Genomic DNA, 26,393 nt, shown 5'->3' on the forward strand with positions numbered 1-26,393 from the left:
TTTTCATGAATTGTTCTGGCTACATGGGTAAAAGAACGAGAAGCAAGTCTCTGCAAACTTAGCTCTGACTGTAATAAAATGTAACTGTTTAGAGACTAAATGAAATGAGACTTGTCTAATAATGTGTATAATCACAAAAAACCTGATAGAACTTGATTAAGCTTGATCTGTTAGCAGTGTGATAATGGATCAGTGAGCAAGTAATGTTTATGCTTGTAGTTTTAAATTCATTCGTGTATATATGTTAATTACGAGAAATCAAAATCACTGGAAATTACTATTATGGCACTTGAAATACACTGTGAACACTTGTACTAATTCTTTTAGTTAATGCAAAGATATAATAATCTCTAATATACATTCCCTACCCAGGTCATGCAGTACTCTGCAATCTCATATCAACCTTTTCTGTCAATTAAGCCCAAGTAGTGACATTTTTCTATTTTTTTTCTGCTTGTTTTATATTATTAAATTGTTTAATTAAGGGTTTTCAAATTGTTACACCATATGTGCTTTTATAAATGTATCTTTTCTAAGTGGAACAAGCTGAAACATCTGATTGTTTCAATCAACTTTACAGAGCTGCAGTCATATTAATAATGTTCTCTTACTGCTCCTTGGTGTCTGTGTCTCTCACTCTCTTTATTGGGCCATACTTGGATTGTAAGATCTTCCAGGACTGTGTCTGTTACATATTTTCATGTTTTTGCTGTGCCATCTAACGTGTGTTTCAGGCTGTGAACCCAGGCATGTGTTGCTACTGTGAATAGTTTAAACAGGAGGTGACATAAAAGGCCCTGACAATAGACAAGCTGAAAACAGAGATGCCCAAACTCTACACAGCTCATTGCTGATGTGTTTGTGGTCATTGAGGCACTGCAGCCTTGAGAGCTGCCAGAAGATTACTTCATGTACAGTAATTTCACGATTATAAGCCGCACTGAGTATAAGCCACACTTCTGGGTTTCAGCAACTTTTTGGTTTTTGTCCATATATAAGCCGCACCTGATTATAAACCTCATGTTACAATACAGAGTGTGATAAAAGGTATCCTATCACCATCTCTTGAGGGTGGGGACAGTGATCCTTATCTCAACGGCAGATAATCTGCTAATGGGCCATCCATTGAAACCAGGCAGGGCATTGTTCTTTATCTTTTCACAACCCATCCTTCCTCCAGCCAGTCATTTTCTGCTCATGGCCATTGAGTCCCACTGTGGGACTGATAAAATTACTGCATCCCATTGGGAGTGGCTCCAGCCAGGGGGAAGAGCCCAACATTTCTTACCAAGATAAAAACAGAGGTTTTGGGACACTAAGGGAGCCCCTTTCTCCACTGGACTCCAGAGGAAAACCGGATTTCTCCACATCACCACTGGAGCTTCAGAGGGAAACTGCACCTTGTACAGGAGCACTGCTCCAACTGAGCCACATCTGTCACTGCAGGAGGATGCAGCCACCATGGAATGGGACTGCTGCCAACACCCTGCCTGACTGATGGGGTGTCAGATTGTACTCTGACTTTGTCAGGGTTTGGAGTTTGTTTCTTTGTAGTACTGTATTTCTATTTTGATTTCCCTAGAAAAGAACTGTTATTCCTAATTTCCGTATTTTTGCCTGAAAGCCCCTTGATTTCCAAATTATAATAATTTGGAGAGAGGGGGTTTACATTCTTCATTTCAAAGAGAAGTTCCTGCCTTTCTTAGCAGACACCTGTCCTCCAAACTAAAACAGCAGCTTTTTGTTCTTTGTCCATATATAAACCACACCTGATTATAAGCCGCACTTTGGGTTTGGACCAAAATTTTAGTCAAAATGGTGCGGCTTATAATCGTGAAATTACTGTAATAGGGTAAAAAACAGCCAGGCAGCCAGCTGGGCAAGGCCCCAGAGCTGCAGCAGCTTGTGCTGGTGAAAGGTACAGACTTACCTTTGACATCTGGCATCCTGTAAAAAGCAGCCATGCATTTGGGAAAGAATTGTCACTGACAGAATCGCTGTGGGACTGTGGGAGCTGCACGTGCTCTCCGTGTCCCAGTGTCCTTCCTCTGTCTCTCCCTGCTTTCTCTCCTTCCAGCCTCGAGGTCCCCTGCCTGCAGCCAGGATGTGTGGCTGTCCTGCTGCAGCTTCCAGGGGCTCCAGCTCTTCTGGGACGTTCTCTGGTGCCAGCCAGCTCCCCCTGCCTGCATGCTGTGCTGTGTGTATCTCTGTGTGTGTGCATCACCAGTTTGCGTTTTCCCCCAGGAATTCGCATGTTCCACTAACGCTCTTAACTCCTCCATAAAGCCTCAATAAGGCACATCAGCTCAGTTCAGCTAATTACAGTTTTGGGCAACAGTATGTTCTTTATGTGAAAAACAAAACTGCTGGCTGCATATCTCCTCAAAATTGTATTCCTTAACCTGTCTCCCATGCAGTGTTTCTTCATATAATAAAATGGGCAACGATCGCAACAAGATTTTAAAAACAGGTGCCAAATGTTGGGATTCTGAGTTCATATTTAGACAGCAATTAAGTGACAGTTTTGCAAATCAGTGCTTCTCCATTTGACTTCTGCTTGACAATTTGATGATCAGAATATGAGATGAGATGGGCATACTGGCTTTTATACAGTTATTCCCTCTTATGAGCTGTGACACATCCGCAGAGGAGAGTGAAGTTATTTACATTCAGAATGGACAAGCTGCAGAGCTGAGGAACATGAGAGCTGATGGTTCTGGTGGCCAGACAGCGGGGTGGCTTCATTTCTGTTTATAATCACTGTAGCATTTGAAGGCGTCCTCTCTCCTGGGAGAATCACAACTGGATTAGCATGAGCTTCGTTCTCATGTCCAAGTTGGATGTGCAACTGCCATGTTACAAAATATTTTTTTCTTGTTTCAGTTAAATATGAAGTGACTCCCTACAAAAGTGTAGTTTATATAGACAATAAATTTTGAGACACAGACTGCAGCGTATAATTGCAAACAGAGTAACTAAAAAAAACTCTTTAATTTGCCTAATTTTCTGAACTAGGGAAAGCACACACCATAGCAAATGTTCCTAGTCAAAGCACTATTGTTTGAAACCGATTTGTGAATGTTCTGAATTCTCTTACTTAAAAAACCATCTTGGGCTGGTCAGGAAAGGTCAATGCATACTTGGTTTGTGTAAGAGCTGAAGCTGGTACGTCCCAGGAAATCCTACCTGTCTTTTGGTCCAGAACCCACTAGAAGGGAACGTTGAGGAAATGTTCTGTTTGACTGCACTTGATAAAGTCCACAGTCGTTTGCCCACGTGTGTTCTTCCTTGTTGGGAAGCACTGCCCAGCCGTGTGCTGTGCAGGGCTGTGGGTTTGCAGCCAGCTGAGCTGTCCTTGGCACAGCGGGCGCTGCACTCGTGCTTTATTGCGTCACGCGGGACCGGCGTGGTCACACTGCAGGGACCGAGCTGCTGGGAGCTGGGGATCTGCTGTGCTGGGTTTTGCACACAGGATGAGATAGGAATGTAATGCTGAAATCTACATGCAAATGCACAAGCTGCCATTTATACATTTGTGAACTGAATAAATTACAGAGAAATGTCAGGTCCAATTCAAGTTCTTAATGCTATATACAGTGATCTGGTAAGGCATTCCACAAAGGAAAAAAATCTGTGAACTGCTTTTAATACTGATTTTAAACTACCATTAAATAACCAATTTTGCTGAAATGAAGTATCATTAATTTAAAAAAAAAGATTGCCCAGATAAAATTAGGCTGCACTGCTAGTGCTTAAGTGAGGCATGTATGTAAGGAGATATTTTGTCAAGTTTTAATTTTAACTAAAAATATAATACTTCTCAAAAAAATCCCTTTCTCTTCTAGAAGGCAAGAGCATGAATGCTGATGTTTGATTTGTCCTTATAATGGGCATCTGAGCAGGTTAAAAAAATAGTGTCTTAAGATATGATTCCACCTTTAAAAATGGCTGTAAGTATTTCACCTTTATATGCTTTTTTTTGCCATTTGAACTGGCTGTTTGGTTGACTAACAAAGCAGGTTTGTGTATTTTTTTAACTCCCAGCAGCCATGGCACAGCTGGGGAGGAGGCAGCTGTATTCCAGTGTCACTTGCAGTTTCAGCAAAATTGTCAGCTAAATCCCAATTCCTGAATCTTTGTCAGTGGAGAATTGTAATAGAGCATGAAGTAGAAAAGACACATATCAACTTTTTAGGTGCAAAGCAGAAGCAGAGGCTTTAAAATGTTTATACTGAATCAGGGTATAGGTAAAGCTTGTATTTGTTTGAGTGCAAGGTAACATTTCTATTAATATATCACTGCCTGATCAATAGGGGCAGTGTTTAGGTGTGACCTAATTTCCTGACCACAAGGTAGCTTAATCTAAATAAACTCACTGCATCTATTTCTTCTGCTGTTGTAGCCTAAGTCTGATGTGCTTGGTAGGATGGTATCCAAACCAAAATGATTCTTGGCTATTTTCTTCTCCAAGCTCTCACACCAATGTTAATTAATAATAGCTAAGAATTTGGGTAAGCAGCACATTATTTGTTAAATATCTAATAATAACTGTTTAAAGAAATGCCACTGTGGTTGCATAAATAAACATTTTGTAGTAATTATCTGATTCTAGTAAAACCTAATGGAGCGTTCAAAGCCTCAAACAGCTTACTGTGAAATTAAATTTGCTCTAATCGGCCCAGAGCAGGGAAGCATCAGAGATCTCCACATATGTCTGACAGGCTCATATTGCAGAGAAACCACTGGGCTGTCAGGAGCAAATGTTTCTTCTTCAGCATCTATATATTTATTTGTGTTTTAGACCACGTTCTCTAGTCTAGTCTACAGTTGAATTTAGAAATCCAATTGGCAGTTCGATGTCTCTAAATATTAAAACCTTGGAGATGTAATTAGTTACACAATTTTCTCAGATCTTATATTTTATGATACAAGTACTAGAGACAGTACTAAAAATCTAGTACAAGTATTAGATCTTTGTATGAAGTTTTTTTAAATTAAGTTTGGTTTTGGTACTGTAGCTTTGAGGGTTTTTTCCTGTTTGTGATGATTTCATCAGAAGCACAAACCTAAAGGCAGTGGTGGCCTGTGCTTGCTGTGACAGCTCTGCGTTGCTGGGAGATGAGTAAGGATAAGAGCAGAGTTGAGCTTAAGTGAAGGATAATACCTATTTTCACAGCAGAACATGGAGCAGTAAATGCCATGAATTAGGTTGTTAAGTGGGCACCTGTGTGGCTGCACTCAGAAAAATGTCAGCATTTTTAGTCATTATATTTAATGTCATGCACTGGAACCAGGAGCAGTTGATCCCCTAATAGGCTTCCTTGTTCAGTTGGGGATTTTGTCATTGCTTTAATGTAGTAATTGTTCATTATTAGCTTAAACTAGAGTTAAAATTTCTTCTTGTTTTAATGCCCAAAGTTATATAATAAAATTAATTTGTGTTTTCATGTAGGGAAAATTTTGTGTGATCACTTTTTGAGTCTCAGAACAGATTATTACTTGTTTCGAATGTACTGAAAAAGTCACTTACAGCTGTAGACAAATGAGTGTTCCAGATTCTGCTTTTCATTGGAACTAATGAAATGAGGTGTTTTGTAAGTTAGACTGAGTAGTCAGTCAGTTTGTTCAGGAGTGAATATAGTCATATTTATATTATTTTTAACTGCATAATTTTTTGTTCATCATAAAATTGTCTTCAGGCTGTTTGAAGATTAGAAATACGTATGTCTAAAGAAGAGAGAGGAGACATTTTAGCTATTACAACACAGACTAAAGCAAAAAAACCTATTTCAGAACATGACCGTAATGGGTTTATTGAAATGGCTCCGCTTATTCTTGCATGTAATAATTTGGAATGACGCAGTGTGTTGCATTCGTTCATTACAGCTGACACCAGAGGGGAAGCTTTTAAGTTTAAAGCAAGAAACAATGAAGAGCACCAGTAAGACTGAACTGGGTGGCCAGAGAGGTCTTTCCTTTCTGTGCAGTGCCCTGTCCATTATCACATTTTGTCCTGGGACAAAAAAGAGTGTGAGGACCATAGTGTTGCATTCCTCTCATGGCCCATGAGAGAATCACTGCTTTTGTGGGATGATCAATTGTGAACAGATGAGTAGAGGGAAGAGTCTGGCCCTGGCAGTCAGGAGTCACCCACATTGATGAGATGGGGAAGGGCAGGAGAGAAGGCAGCACAGGGAGGAACAGTGTCAGAGTTCTGGGGTGGGGAAGCTCCATCTGCATCAGTGCTGTGAAGGGGATGCTGTGGGTTGGTGTTTTGAGAAGTGGCAAGATTAGATCTCAGATTTTTGTTTATGTTCGTGCATAGCAATCAGATGCAATTGCAGAAGGAGCCTGGCAGGTACAATGTGGTGTTGATGATACCATTGAGTTTGGACCTGTGAAGTCCAAGTGACAGGGGCACCAGTGGGGCTGTCCCTGGGGATGGGTCAGTAGACAGGGATGATGTAGGAACTTGCTTGTAGCCCTCTTACTCTGAAGCCAACAGCCAGGTATCCAAGACAAGAGCAGAGATGAAAGGCAGTCCTGGTTTGACAGGAGGACGCTGCTTTCCCACAGAGATGGAGGTAGCAGTTACATTTCCTCCAGTGCAGCTAAAAAAAAGAGTGTGTTTGAGTATAGCCTTGGACTGCCCTCCTCCCTAGAAATTTAGGGAATAGTGCTAGGAGAGGTCCTCTCAGTGGAGGAGTAGGGCAACTGCAGACAGTGTGAAAACACATGAAACAGGACAAATGTCTCAAGAGCAGGAAGTGCTCAAAATAGTTAGACTCTGATTTAAGCAACCATGATGCACTGTAAGGCCCAGGAAAATATACAAATCTACCTGTTGTTGTTTTGTAACAGTCAGGTGATTGTTTTCAACAATAATTAGTTGTCTTTTGATGTCAGAGTATTTCTGGTATCATAAATTACAGAAGGAATGGGCCCAGTGTTTTCTAAATCTGGTTTTCGTCAGTGGTGTTTTGACATTTTCTATTTGCTTTTACCAAATGTAGGTACTATTTCTATTTGATATTTTGTATAATATTTTTGTCTGCAATGTAGCTCTTTCTTGTTCTTTGATAGTCAGTCTCTTGGGTTAAATGTTAAACAGATTGCAGTTGTCATATCAGGGCCTTTCAAGAGTGTTGCTGGCGTAAAACTTAATTTTTCTTTTTTTTCTTCTTCAAACTGAAAATTTGTGCTTCCCATTGAAAAACAATGTGTTTGCAACTCCTCTAAGGAGTGTCCTTTGGGACACTTAAGATACATTAAAATACTGAGACCGAGTAATGAGAAATCCAGGAAATTATTGTGCCACATTTTTGCATATTGTTAAATTATTTGAAGATGCCTGAGCTAAAGGCTTCTTCTGTCTTGGGGGAAGTACTTAGACTTCTCCTAACACCAAGCCAGGAATGCCTGGGGGTACCACTCCTAATGCCATCATAATCCCATCCCCCTTTCCCTGTCCTGGTTCATATCAGTAGAAAAACTGGTGCTATTGTTAATTAATTGATAATTTTTCATTTGAATACTTCTGGAGGAAAAGATACAGTGTTGGTGGAGGTTAGTGTATGGGAAGGATTGTGTTATACAAAAATTGCCATCAGCACTGTAGATACAGCTTGGGGGAAACAATGCTTTAAGTTGTTTTTAATAGCTGGTGCCTTACAAAAACTAAACTCAACCCGATCTTAGCGTGGTGCACCCTTCTGTGGTATACCAAAGGAAACTGTAACTAAGGATTAGTAGATAAAGGATTATTTCTTTGGCAGAATTATCTATAATTCTGCTGACTGAAGACAGCTCCAGCAAAAATGCTGTAGAAGTACTGCCTTGCAATCCAAGGCAGACAGGGATACACAACAAAAAACAACAGGCACGGTGACATTGCACCTTCATGCTCCTGTTCACATCACTCAGCTTTCAAAAATTATAGACTGGGAAACTGTGGAAAATTGCATACAACTGCACCAGCAACAGTTCTCACTTTCATGTTTTTCATAAAAGCCAAGCTGCCCTTTATGGGCTATTAATTTGTGAAGCCATTTATCTCAGGGCAAGACTTTATTTACACAGTGTAACATAAAGACAGAAAATTGTGGCCCGGGATTTAAAAATGTCACTGCACATGATGCCAGGATAAACATCAGAGAAATTTATTTCGGTTGCATCTACCCTGGCACTCACAAATAATTTTTTTTGCATTGCCTTCTGGCACTGTATTATTTCCCTATTCACCTACAACAAAGTTCCCTCTAAGCCAAAGAAATACACGTCCATCAAACAGAAATGTTCTTCATAAAAATTGGAATAATTAGATATTATAGCTCTGTGCCTGAGAGAGATTAAAAGGATATTTTTTTATGCTGTGGCAGGGACCACTTTAATTTTCTAGTGGCTTCCTCTTTACCACTGTCTTGGTCTTCTTTACCTGTTACCTCAGATGTAAAGTCAGGGGGAGGTGCCTCAGGAGCACTCCTGTGGCACACATTGTGTGTTGTGGTCGTGCAGCTCAGGGCCAGTGGCACATCCAAGCCCTTCCTCTCCAGCACTGCACCAAGGGATCCTGAGACATGCCTCCACTTTTTCCCACTTTTATCTCTGTGGGATTCTCTTCTTTTGAAGTTGTTTTGACCTTCTGCCAATAAAAGGTCAAGCCAAGATGCAGTTGTTCTAAGCCAATCTCTCCATAGTAGGATTTCCTAGGCTCTTGGGCAGAGACCTTGTTTTCCATTTTGAGCAATCTGTTTTCTGCAATAAACACTGAGTATGTTTCTCTGTTGCTATAGAAATAATATTTCATTAAATGAGGGAATCAGTGCCCTGCTGTCGACAAATCTAATCTAAGTGTTAGTCTCTAGAGCTTGAATTTCACCGCTGGGAAGAGGTATACATAATTCTGCAAATTATTTCTGTAACTTTTGCATAAATGTCTTTATACTTTGCAACTGTTAGCTAAATTTCCCAAAGTGATAGCATGGAGTTTAACATGGTGTAATGTGTTTACATGGATCTGAACAGAGCCTTCCCCCCTTGCATTTCCCCACCCTCCTCCCTCATACATTTTCATATTTAGAGCTTGAAATTTCCGACTCTTTCCATAGGAAAATGGGAAGTGGCAGTAAAAGCAGCACTCTCAGCCAGGTTCCTTACCCCATGGACAGCAACATGCCAGGTTTATTTGAATTTTTTGTATTATTTTTTAAAATTCTGAGTCTCCAAGTAATAACATATAGATGTTATTTGCCCTGGTTTTTTCTGGGATTAACAAGAACAGCCTAAACTGACCATTAATATACCCCAAAAAGTTATCTGCTCTCCACTACTTTCTAGAGTCCCATGAGTATCATATGCCCACTATTTGTCAAGTTACTCAAAGATTTTCTTACAATAGCTTTCTACCTCTGCAGCAGTAAAACCCAGGAGAGTTGTGGATTTTGACTTAATGCAGCTCATGTCAATGTCCTTACATTTAACCATAGTTTAGACCTAATATGTTTTTTTTCTCTCAGTATTTTTCTAGAGCTGTAGGATTCTGGTAACAGCAATAAGATGGTACTAAAGCCTGTAACTGTAGGGTATGTAAAACAAAATATTTGTTAATAAGGGTCGGTGTTTGTCAACATATTCATCAAAGTATTTTGAAGAAATTATAAAAGCTTCTTTTATCTCATAGTTGCAATACAGGAACCCATGTATGCATTTTATGTATAAGGCATGTGTATAGTTAGGAAAGTAAAACACAGTTTAAAAGTACATGATGATCAATTGGCATAGACCTGTGTGCAAGTGTATGTTAGAAACCTGAATTCAGAGTTCTTGTAAAAATCCTGTTACAGCTTTTGGTTAAAAAATTGATTTGTTATTTGTGCAATGGTCCCATGCTAGATGAGTGTTAGATATTGCAGGACAAAACCAATTTATACATGTTCATTTAATTCATTAATAATAATCATATCAATGGCCTCTAGTTAAAGATTAGTCTTGAGAAAACATAGGAAAACATCTGTAATCATTAAAAGAAAATAACTACCCTTTAAAAACTTTCTTTCTAAATTTTTCAGTGACTGTAAATCAATCTGTCAATAAGATAAATCTTCTTAGGCAGGGACAAGTTCCTGACATCCAGAAGAGTACCTGTATGGATATGCATGTTAATATAAAGGCAGAGATGCAGGGAAAACTAGCAAAGTACACAACTACATTTTTTTTAATTTAATGTCATGGTTATCATTAAAAGATACTCATCATATAAATAAGTTACCACAAGACACTGATTAAATTTTTGCTGTTAAAATAGCTCATGTAATGAATAAAGAAAAACAAACCTCAAACCCAACAACCCTTAATTTTGCTGCATAGTGATAAAATATAAGCCAGAAGTTGACCTGGTTTTTACCCTTCTGCTGTTACACCAAGGCTGCTGCATTTTTTCCCCACATCATCAGTCTGTAGATGAAAAGAATCAGCTGGAGCTCCTGGAGCAAAGCAGTGACCATGGCATCACCTGCTGCTGTGCTCTCTGCTGAGTCCAGTCCAGAGTCTGCCTTCAGGCACTGAAAATGGCTGAGGCCTTGGTAAGGGAGGGACAGGCTGGGTGGATGTACAGGGATAAATGGAGATGTTTTCAGGATCACATCTAATACACAATATTTTCTTACTTTGCACAGTTCCATAAACAAAAACTGACTATGAAGGTAAAGAAAAACAAACCCATAAACACTCAAATGTTTTGTTTTGTTGGTTTTTTTTTTCCTTTAGGAACCCGATGGAAAAAAAAACAAGAGCAAGATTTAAAGGATGTTCTGAAAAACACTGACCAGGACATACCACTGGTATTCGTCAGTGGGAACCATGATATTGGCAATACTCCAACAAAAGAAGCCATAGATGATTATTGCAACAACTGGGGAGATGACTACTTCAGCTTTTGGGTTGGAGGCGTTTTCTTTCTTGTGTTGAATTCTCAGCTATACTGTGATTCTTCCAAGTGCCCTGAGTTAAGGCAAGCCCAGGATGCCTGGCTCGATGATCAGCTGGCTGCTGCTGCAAACCAGAAATGCAAGCATATAATTGTATTTCAGCACATCCCTCTGTTTCTGAGCAAACCTGATGAAGACAATGATTATTTTAACTTGGATAAATCGGTTCGTCAGGAGATAATGGAAAAGTTTCATAAAGCAGGTATTTTCTCAGACTTACTTACTCTTGAATTTTTGTTTCAAATTGTTAATGGCTTTGCTGCCAGACAAAATACATTTAACTGAAATGGTACTGTTTCCAAGGAATTTTTGAATACAGCTTATAAGCCTCATTGTTTCCTGTAGATCAAAATTATCAACTGAATCTACTCACCTGTAAAAAGTAACAAACAAAATTTAAAACTTTGAGTGAAAAGTAAAAGGCTAAACATGAAAAGTTCCTTAACATAAATAGCAAGGGTTCCATTTTGCAAGTACTGACAGATACAAGACAACCTAAGTTTTTCCTGCCTACAGAGGGGAAGATCAGGTATTGCCATAGGAGAAAAATACAGAATTTATGTTTTACATAAAACATGGAAACAGAATTCACAATTACCTTGGAGGTTGCTTTCTCCCACACTGAACCAATTTTAAACCAAGAGTGTAATGCACCCCAGATTTATTCAGTGTTAAAACAAGTCTTGCTCTGCTAAAATCAATCCTTTGCACATCCGTTTCTAATAGGGGCCGTGTCTGGGATGAAGGGCAGGTGGAGCATGTGCTACATGAGTAATTGTACCCAATCCCTCAGCTTTGTGTGATGCCACTTGAGCACCATGGAGACAGACACAGTACACAGCTACTCCTCCATGCTGTTCCCATTGTTTTCTGGTAATTGCCTTCATGTTCCTGGAGTGTGCCAGTTCCTCAAAATTTCCTGCCACCCTGCCATCGCTGCATCAGAATGTCATTTTCTCTGTATCTATAAGACAGCACATTATTTGGATTACTGAACAATGCAAATTTTTTATGATCTTGTTCCTAATTTACCATCTAATTGTTAAGCCTGGCCTCATCCAACTCAGCCTAATTTCCAAGCTCTCAATCTCCTACTGTTTCCAATCAGTGGGGCCAAAATTCACAGCTATCTGAGGGCTCTCCAGGGCACTGATATATTTGCAGATTCAAGATTTACAAGTGGGGCTTTTTTCCCCATAAGGAGACACGCTGAGAACATCTCACATTTTTTTTCATGTTTGTGTCAGTGTTAATATAGTGGGAAGTGTTGCTCTTGAAGAGCTGGGCAGCTGTGACTGCCTGTGTACCATGGACTGCAGCACATCCTAGTTCATGGGTGCATCCCAGGAACTGGCATTAATGTGGGAACCAGAGCAGTTCTGTTCTAGGATTTTTTGTCATCCAATTGGTTTACTAACATTTGACAACACTCAATACTGGGAAAAAATTCCTTGAGAGATAAAAGAAACATTATCATTGTGTCATTGTTATATTGTCATGTTTCTTAGAAGGGTGTCCCAGAGGCTTAACCAGAAGTTGCTAAGGCTTCAAATGATGGGGGAAAGGAATGGAATGGGAAGTGAGCAAAGCAACTCTAGAGAAGAAACTCCCAAACTCCTTTCTGTGCCACTTTTCTGTTCCCTCCATCATTTCTTCTTGTGCCCCTCATTCCCATCTCTTCTAAGTTGCTTGGTTCCTCAATGAGTGTGTTTATACACTGATCTGTGGCATGCTTGTTACTAGACACTGAGTCAATAGGTAACATTTGCAAGTCAATAATCAAACATTTTGCTAATGAAATGAATACAGAGAACAGGCAGCTCAGTAACTCAGACTGCTGAGAAAAATGAACTGAATCAAAAGTTGGCTCAGAGTTACCTTAGTAACGGGTGCATTCTGTTTCCATTTTATTATTCCATCTCAGAGCAGCCTTTGTGAGACCACAGAGGTCTCAGCGGGTTGCAGAGAGGCTGTTGGCATGGGGGGGTAGAGGCACAAAGATGCAAGGACACCACTTGCTTTCTGAACCTCTGCTTTGCCAAAGAATAATCAAGTTTAGCACATCATTATACATGAAATTGGTTTTCACCCAGTTCATTTCATACATTCTTGGAGGATTAAAACACAGAATATTGCTAATGAAATCCCAACATACTTTGTTTTTATTTTTAATTTGGAAATTTGGTATAACTATTTATTCTGGAAAGAGAAAGTCAGTCTGCATTTCTAGGAGACCACCAGGCTGCCACTATTCTTCTCCCCAACCTGGCACCAGTCCTTCCTTCCTTCCTTCCTTCCTTCCTTCCTTCCTTCCTTCCTTCCTTCCTTCCTTCCTTCCTTCCTTCCTTCCTTCCTTCCTTCTTTCCTTCCTTCCTTCCTTTCCTTCCTTCCTTTCCTTCCTTCCTTTCTCTTGCTGTTTCAGTGCTTGTAACCATGTTTGTTGTGTCATTATGTCAGTGACATGCATGGTTTAGGGTGTTTGGCCATCATGTTTCAGTTGTTTATAACCCAGGATCAAACTTGGAATTACCCCAGTTCTCATGTTTATACTTTTTTAGAAGTGTCAAACATGGAGTCATGGCTCAGCAGGTTAGAGAGAGTACAGGAAAATAATTCAGGTCCTTCTGAGAACAGAGAAATTCATGTGGATTGTGTAGGAAATACTCAGATACCTAAAGTATGTCATACTGGTCATATGGTCACATGCTCGCAGGTGCTTTAAACTGAGGTATGCAACTTCAGAAAATTCTTATTTTAATTCCAAAGCCCAGCTCTTCTGTAGTTATTCTCTTCTGATCACTTCCATGTTACATAATGGTTTTGGTGTAAGTATCTGCTCATTACAAGCAGAGATAAAAGACTAGCTGTAGAGGCTACATCTGGTATGAAATACTGAATTACATTTCTCACATTAGAAGTGTCCTTAACAGTTGGGCTAATTAAAGATAAAATCATGTCCTTATGATAAATATTTATAATTGAAAATCTGGCACTTGTAAATATGTATTACTACTGTGCAAAGTTAAACCATACTTATAAGCTGCATATGTAAGAAATCCTGCTAGACCATGGGTTTTTAAACGCATTATAACAGCTATTGTCCTTGAAAATGTGAAAACCAACTTAATTGGAGAACAGAGTTTAGCATTTAAGTAGAGATGTCTTTCTGAAGGTGTATCAGTTTAACTTCTGCAAGTTAAGCCTAAGTTGTCAAAGCTCTGTCTCTTCTACATGCAGATGTTAAGTACAGAAAAAACCCATGTGCAAGAAGTGTGAAAGAGCTGACCTGACGTTCTTGTCTGTAAGATCTGCTGGAGTCACTCGACTCTGCTGCATGAAATGCATATTCAGCTTTTAAGAATTTTACAGTGCTGATATAAATAGGTTTCCTCATAGCACTGTAAGGAAAATAAAGAAGTAGTAATGGTCTAGCCAAAAATCTGGTCTGCAAGTCATGTGTGTTTGATAAACATAAGCAGAAAATTAAGTTTTCAAATTAGGCAGTTTATGTAACAGAAGACCTACTTTTTCTTACATATCTCATTCCAGTAAAATTTTCTTAGGACATTAAATGTTTTTTTTTTTCTATGACCTGAAAAGTAGGGGAATTTTTGGTGATCTATAAACAATCTTTTAAAGACTTTCTGTCCTTAGAACCATCACTGACACATTGAGCATTACTTATATCAGTTAATACAATATGGTAATAAATGTTTCTTAACGGCACAAATCAACTAAAGCATTTAAATGAATGTCTGAACTTATTTAGGAGCTCTGTTGAATAAAACCTAAATTGGTAGATGGTTTTTCACCAATAGGGTTGAAAAAAGATCTTGTTTCAGAGTCAGATTAAGAATATAGATGGTCTATATAGCTGAGAGATGATGCATCCTAGAGAAAGCAACTAGACCAGAAATAGAAATATACAGAAGGAAATTCCCTACAGTCTTCAGCTTCTTTTAATTAAAAAGTTTTAAATTCATCCAAATGTCTTCAAAGCAATTTTTCAGATATGGTTAGAAGTACTTAATATGCACATGGGGCAAAAATAACAACCTAAGTTCATTAAATGGTGCATTTTTTCATTTTATTTGTGACTGGAGGTGCTGTAACTTCTAACACCTTTACTCATTAAAAGAGTGTGATATATCTACATTCTCCTCTTAGAAATGTTGTGACAGGAGAGCAGTGTTAAAGGAAGAAGAAGCTCTCAGAACATCCACAGCTGAGATATATTTGAGCACAAAATTAAAGCATGGAGTGTTGAAAGCTGTTGTTTCTAAAATTTACCAGACAACATATGCTATGTTTCATTATTTTCTTTGTTGTGTAATCAGACTTGACAGGGGAGTAATATTTTCATCTTCCTGCCATTGAGACCTTGATTTTGGCAAAGCCCATACATTGAGTGAGTAATCTCAGTGCTTATGTGTCAGTATTTAAGATAATTTAAATACTCTTAACTTCAGTGATTTAGAGCAACCTCTTTCAAGGTTGTAATTATGCACTTACAGCCCAGGTAGAATGACCACATAGACACGGATTTTTTTTTTTTTTTTTTTTTTTTTTTTAAATCAGTAGCAAGTACAAAATATGTATCATCTGTAAGGAAATTAAGTAATACCTGTTCTCAGATAAGTTTTTGAAATCAGTTTTATCCACTGGGCTAAAGCTACTCCTTGATCCTTAGAGCACACAGCAGTCCAGGACTTTCTGAGGTTTGTGTCAGCTCTCTGAGAAAGCACCAAATGGAAAAAAGGTAACAAAACCAGGAAGTAAATTCCACTGAAAGGTCACAAGAAGCATTCACAAAAATGAATTTGAAGGCCAGAGTGACCTTCTAGAGACAGGACCTCTGAAGGCTTATTTAGACCAGTGCTGTAATTAGGTGATCTGGAATCACCCTCTGGCTGTGCCTGTTGCTTCTCCTCTGATCATATAGGAAAAACAAGTGACACTAAAATCCTTTTCTATATAGCTCTATTTAGTATTGTCTTACAGAAAGAAGCTTTTGACATAAATACACTTTTCAAAATAATATTTTGTCTCCTACTTATACAGACTCACTGACCACCAGCCACACCAAACTCCTGATTCTTTAGGGTACAAAGCAAATTTAAGGCAGAGGTTTCCTGCACATTTGCAGGAAAATGTTTGCAAACAAGAATCCATGGGATATTTTTATTGAGATGCTTATAGAGCTGTGCAATGTAAATTCTAATTACTCAGTTCTCCTTTTTTCATATAGCTCTTGTGAGGAGGAAGGATAACAGAGAGCTTTAAAGTGGCTACACAGAATAATTCTGTATGTTACTGAGGGCTGACCAAAGAGCTCGTGAAAGGGAAGATGTTGATCCTCAGTACTCACCTGTTTCCTTCTACTGGGGCTGGGAAATTGTTGGGGCTTTTTTTGATAACAGGGTGTGAGAACTGCCTGAGCTCTGAGCAGTTAACAGTGCTGTGACTGATGCTTTCACATCTTTGTTTGCTGCTGTAACACCTGCTTGGCAGATGAGGCAATGCAACACTCTGAAATTGCAGTGAGATAAAATCAATTCTATTCCACTGAAGAGATTTTGTTTTCAAAGACTTCTAAATATTATCATTCCTTGTGTAGCACTGGAGTCTTGAAAAGATGAGGTACACCACATGCCCAGGGGGAGAAAAAAAGTTGCAACGAAAATGCCTATGGTTAATGTGGCTCTTGTAGGGAAGCTGAAAGAACATCATTTTGGAGTGCAAAATTGTTGAGAGAACAGGTATTACTCTTGAACCAACCACATTGTTCAGCACTTCAGACAGCAGCTCTACTCTGCAAGTGAAAGGAAGAAAGAAAAGCCAGTTTATGCCTGATACTCCAGGGAAAATGTTCAAGATCAATTTATCCATATGACTTAAATGGTTGTATTTGCCAGAAATACTGCCTTTTGTGAAATACCTATGTACTCTTACCTGTGTGGGGGTGTACACACACATCTCAAAGTAGCACTCCCTGGGCCTGGACACTTACTTGGTTCTCCTCTCTTTGAAAACTATGACTGGGTACAAGAGTGTTAATAACATTTAAATCCTCCAATACAATTTAATGGCTTTACAGAACTCCTTCTCCACCTGTTGCTTCCACTTTGGCTTTACTGGTGCTCCTCTCTACCTCCTGCACTTTTGGGGACAAATGTATCTAGGATCAGCTTTTTTAGTCTGTCCTCGTTCTTCAGTTCTTGACTGAGAAAGAGATTTGTGTGGTGACTCAGGGATTTTTGGATAAACATAACTCTATTTAAAATCTAATTTTATCATTAAACTTGAACAGTAATGGCACCAGAATGAGGGTCTCAGTAGCCCTGTCTCCTGCTGCTTCTACTCCCCAAACTCTTGTGAAGGGCACAGGATAGAAAGTGCATAATGGTATTTCTTTCCAGGTCTCTTCCCACCTCCAAGAATTTTTGTTTCAAGGACTTACTGTGTCATATTAGTTTTATTAACATAATGCAATTTAATGATTCCTCTCTAAATTTGTTCAGTTGATTTGTGAAAACTGCCAGCTTTCACAATGGTCTGCAGGAGGGAATTTTATATTTCACAGCTCTGTGAAGAAATGTCTCCTTTTGTTTGCTTTGAACTTCGCCTGCAGTCGGGGGAGAGCCATGAACCTGTACATGAAATGCAGTGAGCATTGGTTCATATCTGCAGTTACTGTAAAAAAAGTTCATTAATCAGCACTTAAAAGGTGAAAATTTGAACCATGTGATAAATTTCATTGTTCAGTCAGAACCATCTTATTTTCCCAAAATTCTCTACAGAGAGCATGGGAAGAGAGGCAAGGTCTGTACTGTACCCATTACATATTTATTATGTCATTCATATTGCACTAATTTAGCCTTCTCCTTCTTTTACAGTCTCATTTGCTTTTGCTGAGAAAAGCATTTATTTAATTGAAGGCTCAGTCTAAATAAAGCATGCTACTGATTGCCTATGCTGATTATTCCAGGCATTCTCCTCCTAATTTGGAAAATCTGCTTGCTTTTCTTTGGTTTATTTTTATGTTGGTAATTTTTTTCCTATATTTTTACTCTGTCCATAGTGATGGGTTGAGCAGTTTGATTTCCAGCTAAGGCGAGGTCAGTCACATTTTGGACACAGCAAACCTGTCTCAAAAATGGAGTTTGTACATTTGGAACTAAAGTTGGAAAACAGCTGCTTCTGAATTCAGGGGGTTTTGGAATCAAGCTGCAGAAGTGATTGTAATTACAGAAATTGGAGTCAGACACCCCTGGAATTTAAACTAGTTCAGGTCTAAATTACAAGCCAGTATTATCTGATTATGTGAGAAAAATTGTTCCCAGGTGCATGTTTCTTTGGGGTTTTTTTTATATTTCAAGGTAAACGTGGGTCCATCCTGTGTCATTTGCAACTCAGTTTCCCTAGAGGCTGAGGCTTGGTCTGTATTTCTAGAATTAAACTACAAAGCTGTAAATTTTTCAAGAAGTTAAGAAAAGAGGTGTTACCTGTTTCACAAAATCATATTGTTACATGGTTACAGAATACACCTGATTGTTTAATAAAGCAGAGAGATTATTTGGCTAGCATTTCTTGTTTAAAATGGAGACATTAACATGATTTAACTATTCCTAAAATAGAAAGGCTGGTCAAAACACTGAATAGAAAAGATGTAGCTGCTTGTTGGGCCACACAGAGAAGGCAGGCCAGAGTTGCCTTTCTTTCCTGCCCAAGTGGAGTTGAAAACATGCCCAGTCTTCCATGTCTTTATATTTTTCTAAGCCACAGAAGACAGCAGTAGAGTCCCAAGTAAGGGAACTGGGGAGTCTGGGAATTACAGGACTGCAGCTGCACAATAAGCTAAGACAGGGATGTTATCACTCCCAGGGGAATTGTCCATAAGACACAGCTAAATGCCTTTGTTCTTTTACAATGCCATTGCATCAAAATCATGCTGACCCTTTTCCCTGGTGTCACAGAAGGATTTTTCTGAGTGATAAATGATAATTTGTAGGAGTCTGTTGCACTTTCAAAAATCTGTAAAATAACCTCAGCTTCTCCTGCTAACAGACAAACTGCCTCCTGCACGATACTCAGCTGTGGTTTCCTTTTGTGTAATGAAGTATTTTCTCACCTGGTTCTTGTCAGAAATAAAATCAACAGTGTGCTTACAATACTGGGATAGCTAAAGTTTTCTTCTCATTTTCTTCAGTATCTCCAGGGTTGAAAAAGGTGGTGAATCTTTCAGTTAGGACTTGGTTTCTTTCAGAACATTCTTCTGCTTTGGGTTGCTTGGGAGCTCCTAAGGGCTGTAAGATGGCCACAGTTACAGAGAATAATCTATAAAATCAGAGCTGCTGCAGCCTGTGAGGATGTGATGGATGTACATAGGCAGCTGCTTCTGAGCCTGCTTGGATCTCTTGGAGCCTCCTGATCCTTTTCTGTGTCAGCCTTTTCTGTGCAGCGTCCAGAGCAGCTCTCAGACACTTGTGTAGATGCCTTTTCCTGTTAGGCCAGTGAGGCAGTGGAACAGTACCTGTTACACCCTCTGTGTAAGAAAAGCACCTTTCAATACATTGTGCTGGTGTGGGTCACAAAGCCTCAAAAGAAAACCAACAGAAAAAGTGAAGATGGGAAATGCTGATAAAAATTGTCCAACTTCCCAAAGCTGTTACAGTGAGGAAGATGCAAATCAACAAGAGCTTGGTGAAGCTCTACTACTTATTTGGTGAGGTGGCTTTAGAACAGACACAGGAAACAAATGAGAGGGGAGGAAAATCATCAGAAGCACTTTTGAATTTCCTTCTGAAAAATGTCTGCAGTAGAAACCATGTGTCAAGTGTTCATAATGTGGTTTTGACTTGGAAAAAGGTATCCAAATTCAAATATGAGCTTAGTTTGAAATTTTATTAAATTTGAGTTCTGCTGTAAAGATTCTGTCTATGAAACAGGTAGCATCAAAGGCTGAACTGCATGTGCTGGTAATTCCTCTCCCCAGGACTCCTCTCTCGCCTTGCCACAGCCACTGTGTGGCCTTACAGCCCCAAGGACCATAATGCAGTCTGTGAATTAGCATAAAACCAAAGTGTTTATATGCTTGTTTCATGGTTGAGCTGATGAAAAGTCTAAGGCTTATCAACATATTTAAGTATTACATCTCATCACATGGCTCTTGGACAATCCTTGTTTGGGTTTGTTGTTACATCATGAATTATTTTTGCTAAGTAGGCTGCTCTGGGCTCAAGTTCCAAAATAGGTATTTCATTCTTTAGTAGGGATGCATTATTCTGAAGAGGAAAAGAGTTATCATCAGATCTTTGGAAAAGGAAAATCTTTTTGTCTTTCCAATTCAGCTTTTTCAGATCAGAACTAAAAAGGATTTTTTGTGCTTGATCAGAAAATGATGGTAAATTGTATGGCAGGAGAACAGCTTTGGTTTACTAAAATCAGAAGCAATTCCTGTATCTAAACCTTCTTTTACAAAGATACTGAGGGGTTTTTTTCGCATATTGACTGATTCATAAAACCATGTTTGGCAGGAGCATGAAGCTCACTGGGTTTAGGTATTTTCATGACCCAAGCACAGTTCTAGCACAGACAGAACAAGACCCAGTGCCCAGCACTGGGTGGAGCCTGCCCTGTATCTCTGGCTTCCAGTCCTGTTCTGGTCAAAAATTGATTTGGCAGTTCAGACCTTTTTTCCTTAGCAGATACTCTGTAATCTGTGTCAATGTTGTTGTGCAGTCCAACATCAGATGATGATGATGATGATCACAGATACAGGATGTGTGAATTGTTTTGCTTTTCTTTAGTGTAACTGTCTGCACAGTTTTTTACTTTATTCTGATTCTAATCCATTTTTTCTTTAATGAATAATCCATTAGATATTAATAGTGTCTTGCAGTAATGAATCCAGCTTTTTTTAGTAAATGGATACTGTGAAACCTCCAGTCACATTTAAATTCAAGTAACTGTGTATTTCATAAAAAATGAAATAATGAATGCTTGTGAAGGTGCTGTTCTTTGGGTATTTATTTACACAGGAGTTTTTTAGTACTTCATACAGCTTTTATATCAATGCTGCTTCCAGCTGCTGTTTAAGAACCCAGTGATAAAAAACAAATCAGTACTCTACCTTTTTTTCTTCTGTTGTAGTGGGAAGGGACTGTGTGTTTTAGTGCATAGCTGGATGCATTTGACTGACCTGGGGATACATTAAGGTGGGCTATGAAAATGAGATCTGCCACGACCCTGTTCTTTCCTCTCAGAGTTTGTTGGGGTTTTGGTAGCAACTTGACATTATTATTTCAGAAAAACGTCTGAAATTAATAAATTAAATTTGAGTGCCCACATCTCTAAGATTCTTTTTATGTTAAAGATCAAAAGCAAGAGCAAAGTAAATTGTCTGCTTGTCATCTTGGTATTCCTGCAGTGATTGGTTCAGCTTTCCTCCTTGTGCTAACTCACACAGTGGGTGCAGTACAGCTGAGTGGACAGAAAAGGGCTCCTGCAGCCAAACCCCATCAGTGAGCCTGCTGTCAGTGCCCAGCAGTGCCCTGTTTGTTCCCTTGTTCAAGGTGTAACATCCTGTAACCCAGCAATAACTAGAGTTAATACTAGCACTAAAGAATATCTGAAAACTGAAGTCTGGGCAAAATTTTTTATTCATGTCTGTCTCAGATAGGTTTCTCAAAATCTTTCGTTGAACTATCAGGTAAGTGAAACATTTTTTCTTTAGCATAACTACAGTTCCTTTATGACTTTTGTATCCATTGTCCTTCTAATTCCACTTAGTCAGGTTTGGTTAACATATATGATGACACAAAGTCTTGGCTTCTTTTCCTCTTTTATATCAAAATGTTAAATTCTCTGGATGGTGGGAAGATGATACTTTAGGACACAGATTCTTCCACTAAAAAGAGAGAACTTAATTCCCTTCCAAAGTACTTATTTCTATTACTAAAAGTGTGTCACATGGGTTTGCACCTCTCTACGGGTTTATGATTCTTACTTGTTCTTAATTTTTTCATGGCCTAAAGTAGTTCTGCTTACCCACAGAAAAAGTGGAAAATACTGAAAAGGCCTTGTTACCTTGTTCCAGTAGCAGCATGACTGACTTTTGTATTCCACCACTGCCTTTGAGGGACTCTGAGTTTCTCCAAAGATGTAAAAACACTTCACCAGTTTTGCTGGGTTTGTGCAGCTGAGTCAAAGCAAGCTCCCCAAGCTGTGCTGCAGTCGTACTCCCAGGTATGCCTCCTGCAGCAGCAGGACAATCAGCCCTGAGACACCAAAACAGGGCAACACACAAGTTGGAGCTGACAAAGCCCTTGTACCATTGCTCAGTGACAAGGTGGCTTCATTCTCTGTTTTCTACCTTGACTCATTTGCTGTTTGAGAAGGGCTTAGATTTGAAATATGAAAGCCCATGTAGCTCTTACCACAGCAGAATAATTTATATTTTGCTTTCTGAGATGCTTAATTTTTAACTATACTTTGAGCCAAGTTTATATATTTTATATCAGTCTTCAGATCACTCACTCCCATAAAAGCAAAGGATTGATGTTAGCCAGCTGTCTTAAGATGGGTTCACCTGCTTCCCTTTTCACTTTTTCTCTGTGAAAGAGGTCTAAATCTACTGCAGGAGAAAATGTGGGAGGTTTTTTCTGGCTAGAGAAACATGGACTTCCATGTGAAGTTGTAGCATGTTGCTCATTATAACTCTCTGGCATTAAATTGTCACTGCTGTTTTCCAGGATTTCTGCTGTCTGAAGGCAAAATCAGTTGTTGCTAGATTTTTATTTTTTAAATGTCATTTAAGGTTATAGTGTCTCACAAATTCCCCTCTCTGGCTTGCCAGTAAAATTTTCAGTATTTTTAGCCATCTGGTCCAGGAATCTTTCTATTTCACAAGAGTATAAAGTAGCATTAGATGCAGCTGATTCAGGAAGCTGTAAGAGTCTGGACGAAAGGTCCAAGGACTAGACAAAACATGACAAAACATAATCCCAAATCCTATTTATAAAATTACCTATTTAAACTAACTCCAGGTTTCCACTCAAAATAAAGCATGCACTACCTTAAATTAGCAAGAAAACTGATAAATATTTTTTTACTAAACTCTGAATGCTGTTCAGTGTGGTGCTCAGCTGTACCTATGGCCAGAGCATGGAAAGGCTAAATGGCAAAGGAGGGTGGAATAAGCTGTGAATGAAAAGCTTTGTCTAGGGCAGAACATTCTCTCTTGGGGAGGAAGCTGCATTCTCAACTCTCCTGTGAGGTTTGCCAAATTTGACAGGAAAGAAAAGTACTTAGCAACAAGATGACTTTTTTCTTTTCTTTTTAAACTCAGACTCAAGGAGGTTTAATAATTTTGTAGTAATAAAAACATTTTGTTAAAATTTATCAGCTATGAGGAGGGGAACTATTTGGCAGCATGAATCTGACTTGTAAAGACAATCAAAAAGGCCATTCAGAGTAACGAGGACAGCTTCTACCCGTTTGTTTGTTTTTGCAAAGACAGCCGAAACAAAAAGTAGAAATTACTGGTTTGGAGGTGAGGATGTCACAATTCATTTAATTTCAAATTGATTCAAAATTGCTGTAAAAACTCCATATTTTTTACTCCAATAAAATCCAAAATATAAGTAATCTATTAAAGGGGAAAAAAATGGAAACAGAACAGCCTTAAGTCATTAAAAATAGAGAAGGAATCAAAGTCAATCTGCTTTGTTTGTCCTCATACCTGATAAATGTTCATTCATGTCATTCCAAGCCTGACTCTTGTGGGTGTCCACCTTTCCTTTCCTGGATGCTCCTCTTTCTTCCCCTCTTCTTAAAACTCACAACCTTTTCTGCTTTATTAGATATCTTCGATGTATCTTTATTCCATCTGTGATACCCTCGATGTCTTGTGAAATGATTACAACTCATTCTCATGTATGTTTTTTGCTTGTCTTGCCCCTTTTATTTTTTTGAGATCACTGGCCTTGGGTGTACAGGTTTAAGCTACCCTTAGGAAATTTTCTTCACACTAATTGACAAATACAGCTCTGCTCTCTTAGCCTTTCAAGCTGTGTTTCAGTCCCATCGTTCTCTAGGCAGGTATCTCATCTTAATCAGCTGCTTCTGGACTGTACCTTCTTTCTAGGCAAAGGAGTGGGGAGACAACAAACACACCTTGCACTGGGCATAAAGAACTCAGAGCCCAGTAACCCTAAATACAGCTGGTGGAGCACAATAAAGTTTATTTATTTATTGCTATTAGAATTATTTACTACTGTTTACTAATGGTTTGTTTAAAATGCAAGTTTGGGTAAATAGTTTAGTTTTAACTTTATGCTTGATGAGTCATTCAAGAATGAAGGTAAATGTGACACTTGTAATGTGCTAACTAAATAAATACATGCTTTTTTTTTTTTTTCCTAATAGGCATTACAGCTGTATTTTCTGGGCATTACCATAGGAATGCTGGAGGGTCCTACAAAGGCCTGGAAATGGTGGTGTCATCAGCCATAGGATGTCAGCTGGGACAGGATCCACACGGCCTTCGAGTGGTGGTTGTGACAGAGGAGAAGGTGGTGCACAGATACTACAGCTTAACTGAGCTGGGCAGCCACGGCATAGACAAGGAGCTGCTGGATATGCTTGCTAAGCAAAAGTAGGCTGTGCCAAAAGATGTTTTTCCATATTAGATAAATATAAACAGTTTCATAAAGTTTCCCCAAGCAGAAGTACAGATCTCTGACTGCAGTGTCCCAGAACAGCTCTCAGTTTGTTGTTGTCCTAAATAACGAGGAAGTTGTTGACAGCGTTTTCTTTTTGAAAATGAGACCTATGAGGAATATGGGAGAAGAGCAGAGCTAATATGGTAACTTGTCATAAGGTAACTTGAAGAGTACAGTTCTGAGAATTTTCACTTTGCTCCTAGATAATACTTCCTTATTACAGAGAAACTGGTGTCTGTATAACCCTTTAACTTGAGAGGGTATTTCAAAATCAATAAATTTAGTAATTTCTGTTGCCTCCTGGACAATGAATGGGGCACATTTTTACAGAAACAAATCTCAAAATATTTGAAATCCTCAGACTTCTGCTGACTTGAGCAGCTTTTGGACCATAGCCTGTTACCTTGGTGTCATATTTTCTCCCATTTCTCACACTTTATTTTCTTAGTTCTTCAGAGCCAGGAGCAATAGGAGAGCAGACACATTCTGGTTTGCAGTCACAGCTTGGGTTTCTGTTATATCTGTTATAAAGTTTTATATAATGTTATATAGTTTTATAGTTTCCATTATATAGTTTTATAATGAAAAGTCTGTAAATGAGGCTGATATAAATGTCACTGACAGAAACTAAAGGTGAAACAACTATTTCCATTTTGAAATTTCACTGCCATTCAATTAGCATATATCCTGGCTCTAGCTACAGAAGCTGGAATAATTGCATGGGGAGAATAATTCTGTACAGAATATTCTAATCAGAAGTCACTTTGTTGATTCCTAGACAAGCAGAGAGCTTTGATTTCCAAATGCAATGTAGAGTGCTTACAGTACAGAATACTACAGAATATTGAAAACCGTAAAAAGTATGTTTTCTTCACTGCAATAAGTCTTTAAAAACAAATTTATAAAATAGTTTACATGCTGCAATCCATCTCTTTTTTTAATAAGTGTATCTATTTTGTTGCAAATAAAGTCTTCATGTAATTAACTCGTACCTGTTGGGGTTTTGAGTGTCTGGTTGAACACAGTGCAATCCATACCATGGGTTATCTGGAACTGGAGCTGGTGCAGCTTTGGCACCTGAAGAGGGAGGAACACAGTGAGCATCATTAATGCATTCTCTCATGTTTTATGTATGTACTCACACACAACAGTGTTCCCTAGAGGGTATTACAGGTATTTAAATATGGTGAGAGGTATGAAATGCTGTGCTGAAGAGTCAGTTTAATTACATTTTAGTCACAACAGTTTATCAAGGAGTCTCCTTCAAGCCTGATTTGTGGAACTGCTGAGACTGTAAAATCACCTCTGTAGCATTGCCTTGCAGCAGTAAGTGGCTGTACCTGCAGCTGGACACGGCCACCTGGGGACTGCAGCCCCATGGCAGCAGCTTGAGCAGAGGTAATGTTGGATTCAGAGAGAAAGGAAGTGATTTTACTTTTATTCTCCAGCTGCCTTTGCTTAGCTGAATGTTTTCACAGTCTCATTTTCAGTAAAATATGGAAAATGAGAGAACATTTTATAGCTATATAATACAATCATGGGAAGGATATTTAACCATAGTTTGTGGCTGGACATTCCTGTATGTAGTAAAAAGTCACAAAAATATGCTGAGAATGTGGGGGTTTTTTACCAGAATAAGTGACAAATTGTGTTTCCTCACTTTTCTCAGTGTAATTAGCTAATG

The 26,393-nt window shown here is 38.8% G+C and overlaps 1 protein-coding gene across 1 annotated transcript in view; it reads left to right on the forward strand.

The window, feature by feature from the left end:
• The window catches only part of CPPED1 (calcineurin like phosphoesterase domain containing 1), a 39,934-nt gene extending 14,234 nt beyond the window's left edge, over positions 1–25,700 (forward strand). Inside the window, exons 3-4 of the mRNA XM_033074330.1 lie at positions 10,765–11,187; positions 24,414–25,700. Coding sequence (XP_032930221.1) covers positions 10,765–11,187; positions 24,414–24,646 — 656 coding nt within the window. The 3' untranslated portion in view covers positions 24,647–25,700. The remainder of the gene's footprint in view (positions 1–10,764; positions 11,188–24,413) is intronic.
• The last annotated feature ends 693 nt before the right edge of the window (positions 25,701–26,393 follow it).

This window comes from Catharus ustulatus, chromosome 16 (assembly GCF_009819885.2).
Source record: "Catharus ustulatus isolate bCatUst1 chromosome 16, bCatUst1.pri.v2, whole genome shotgun sequence".
NCBI classification, from domain to species: Eukaryota; Metazoa; Chordata; class Aves; order Passeriformes; family Turdidae; genus Catharus; species Catharus ustulatus.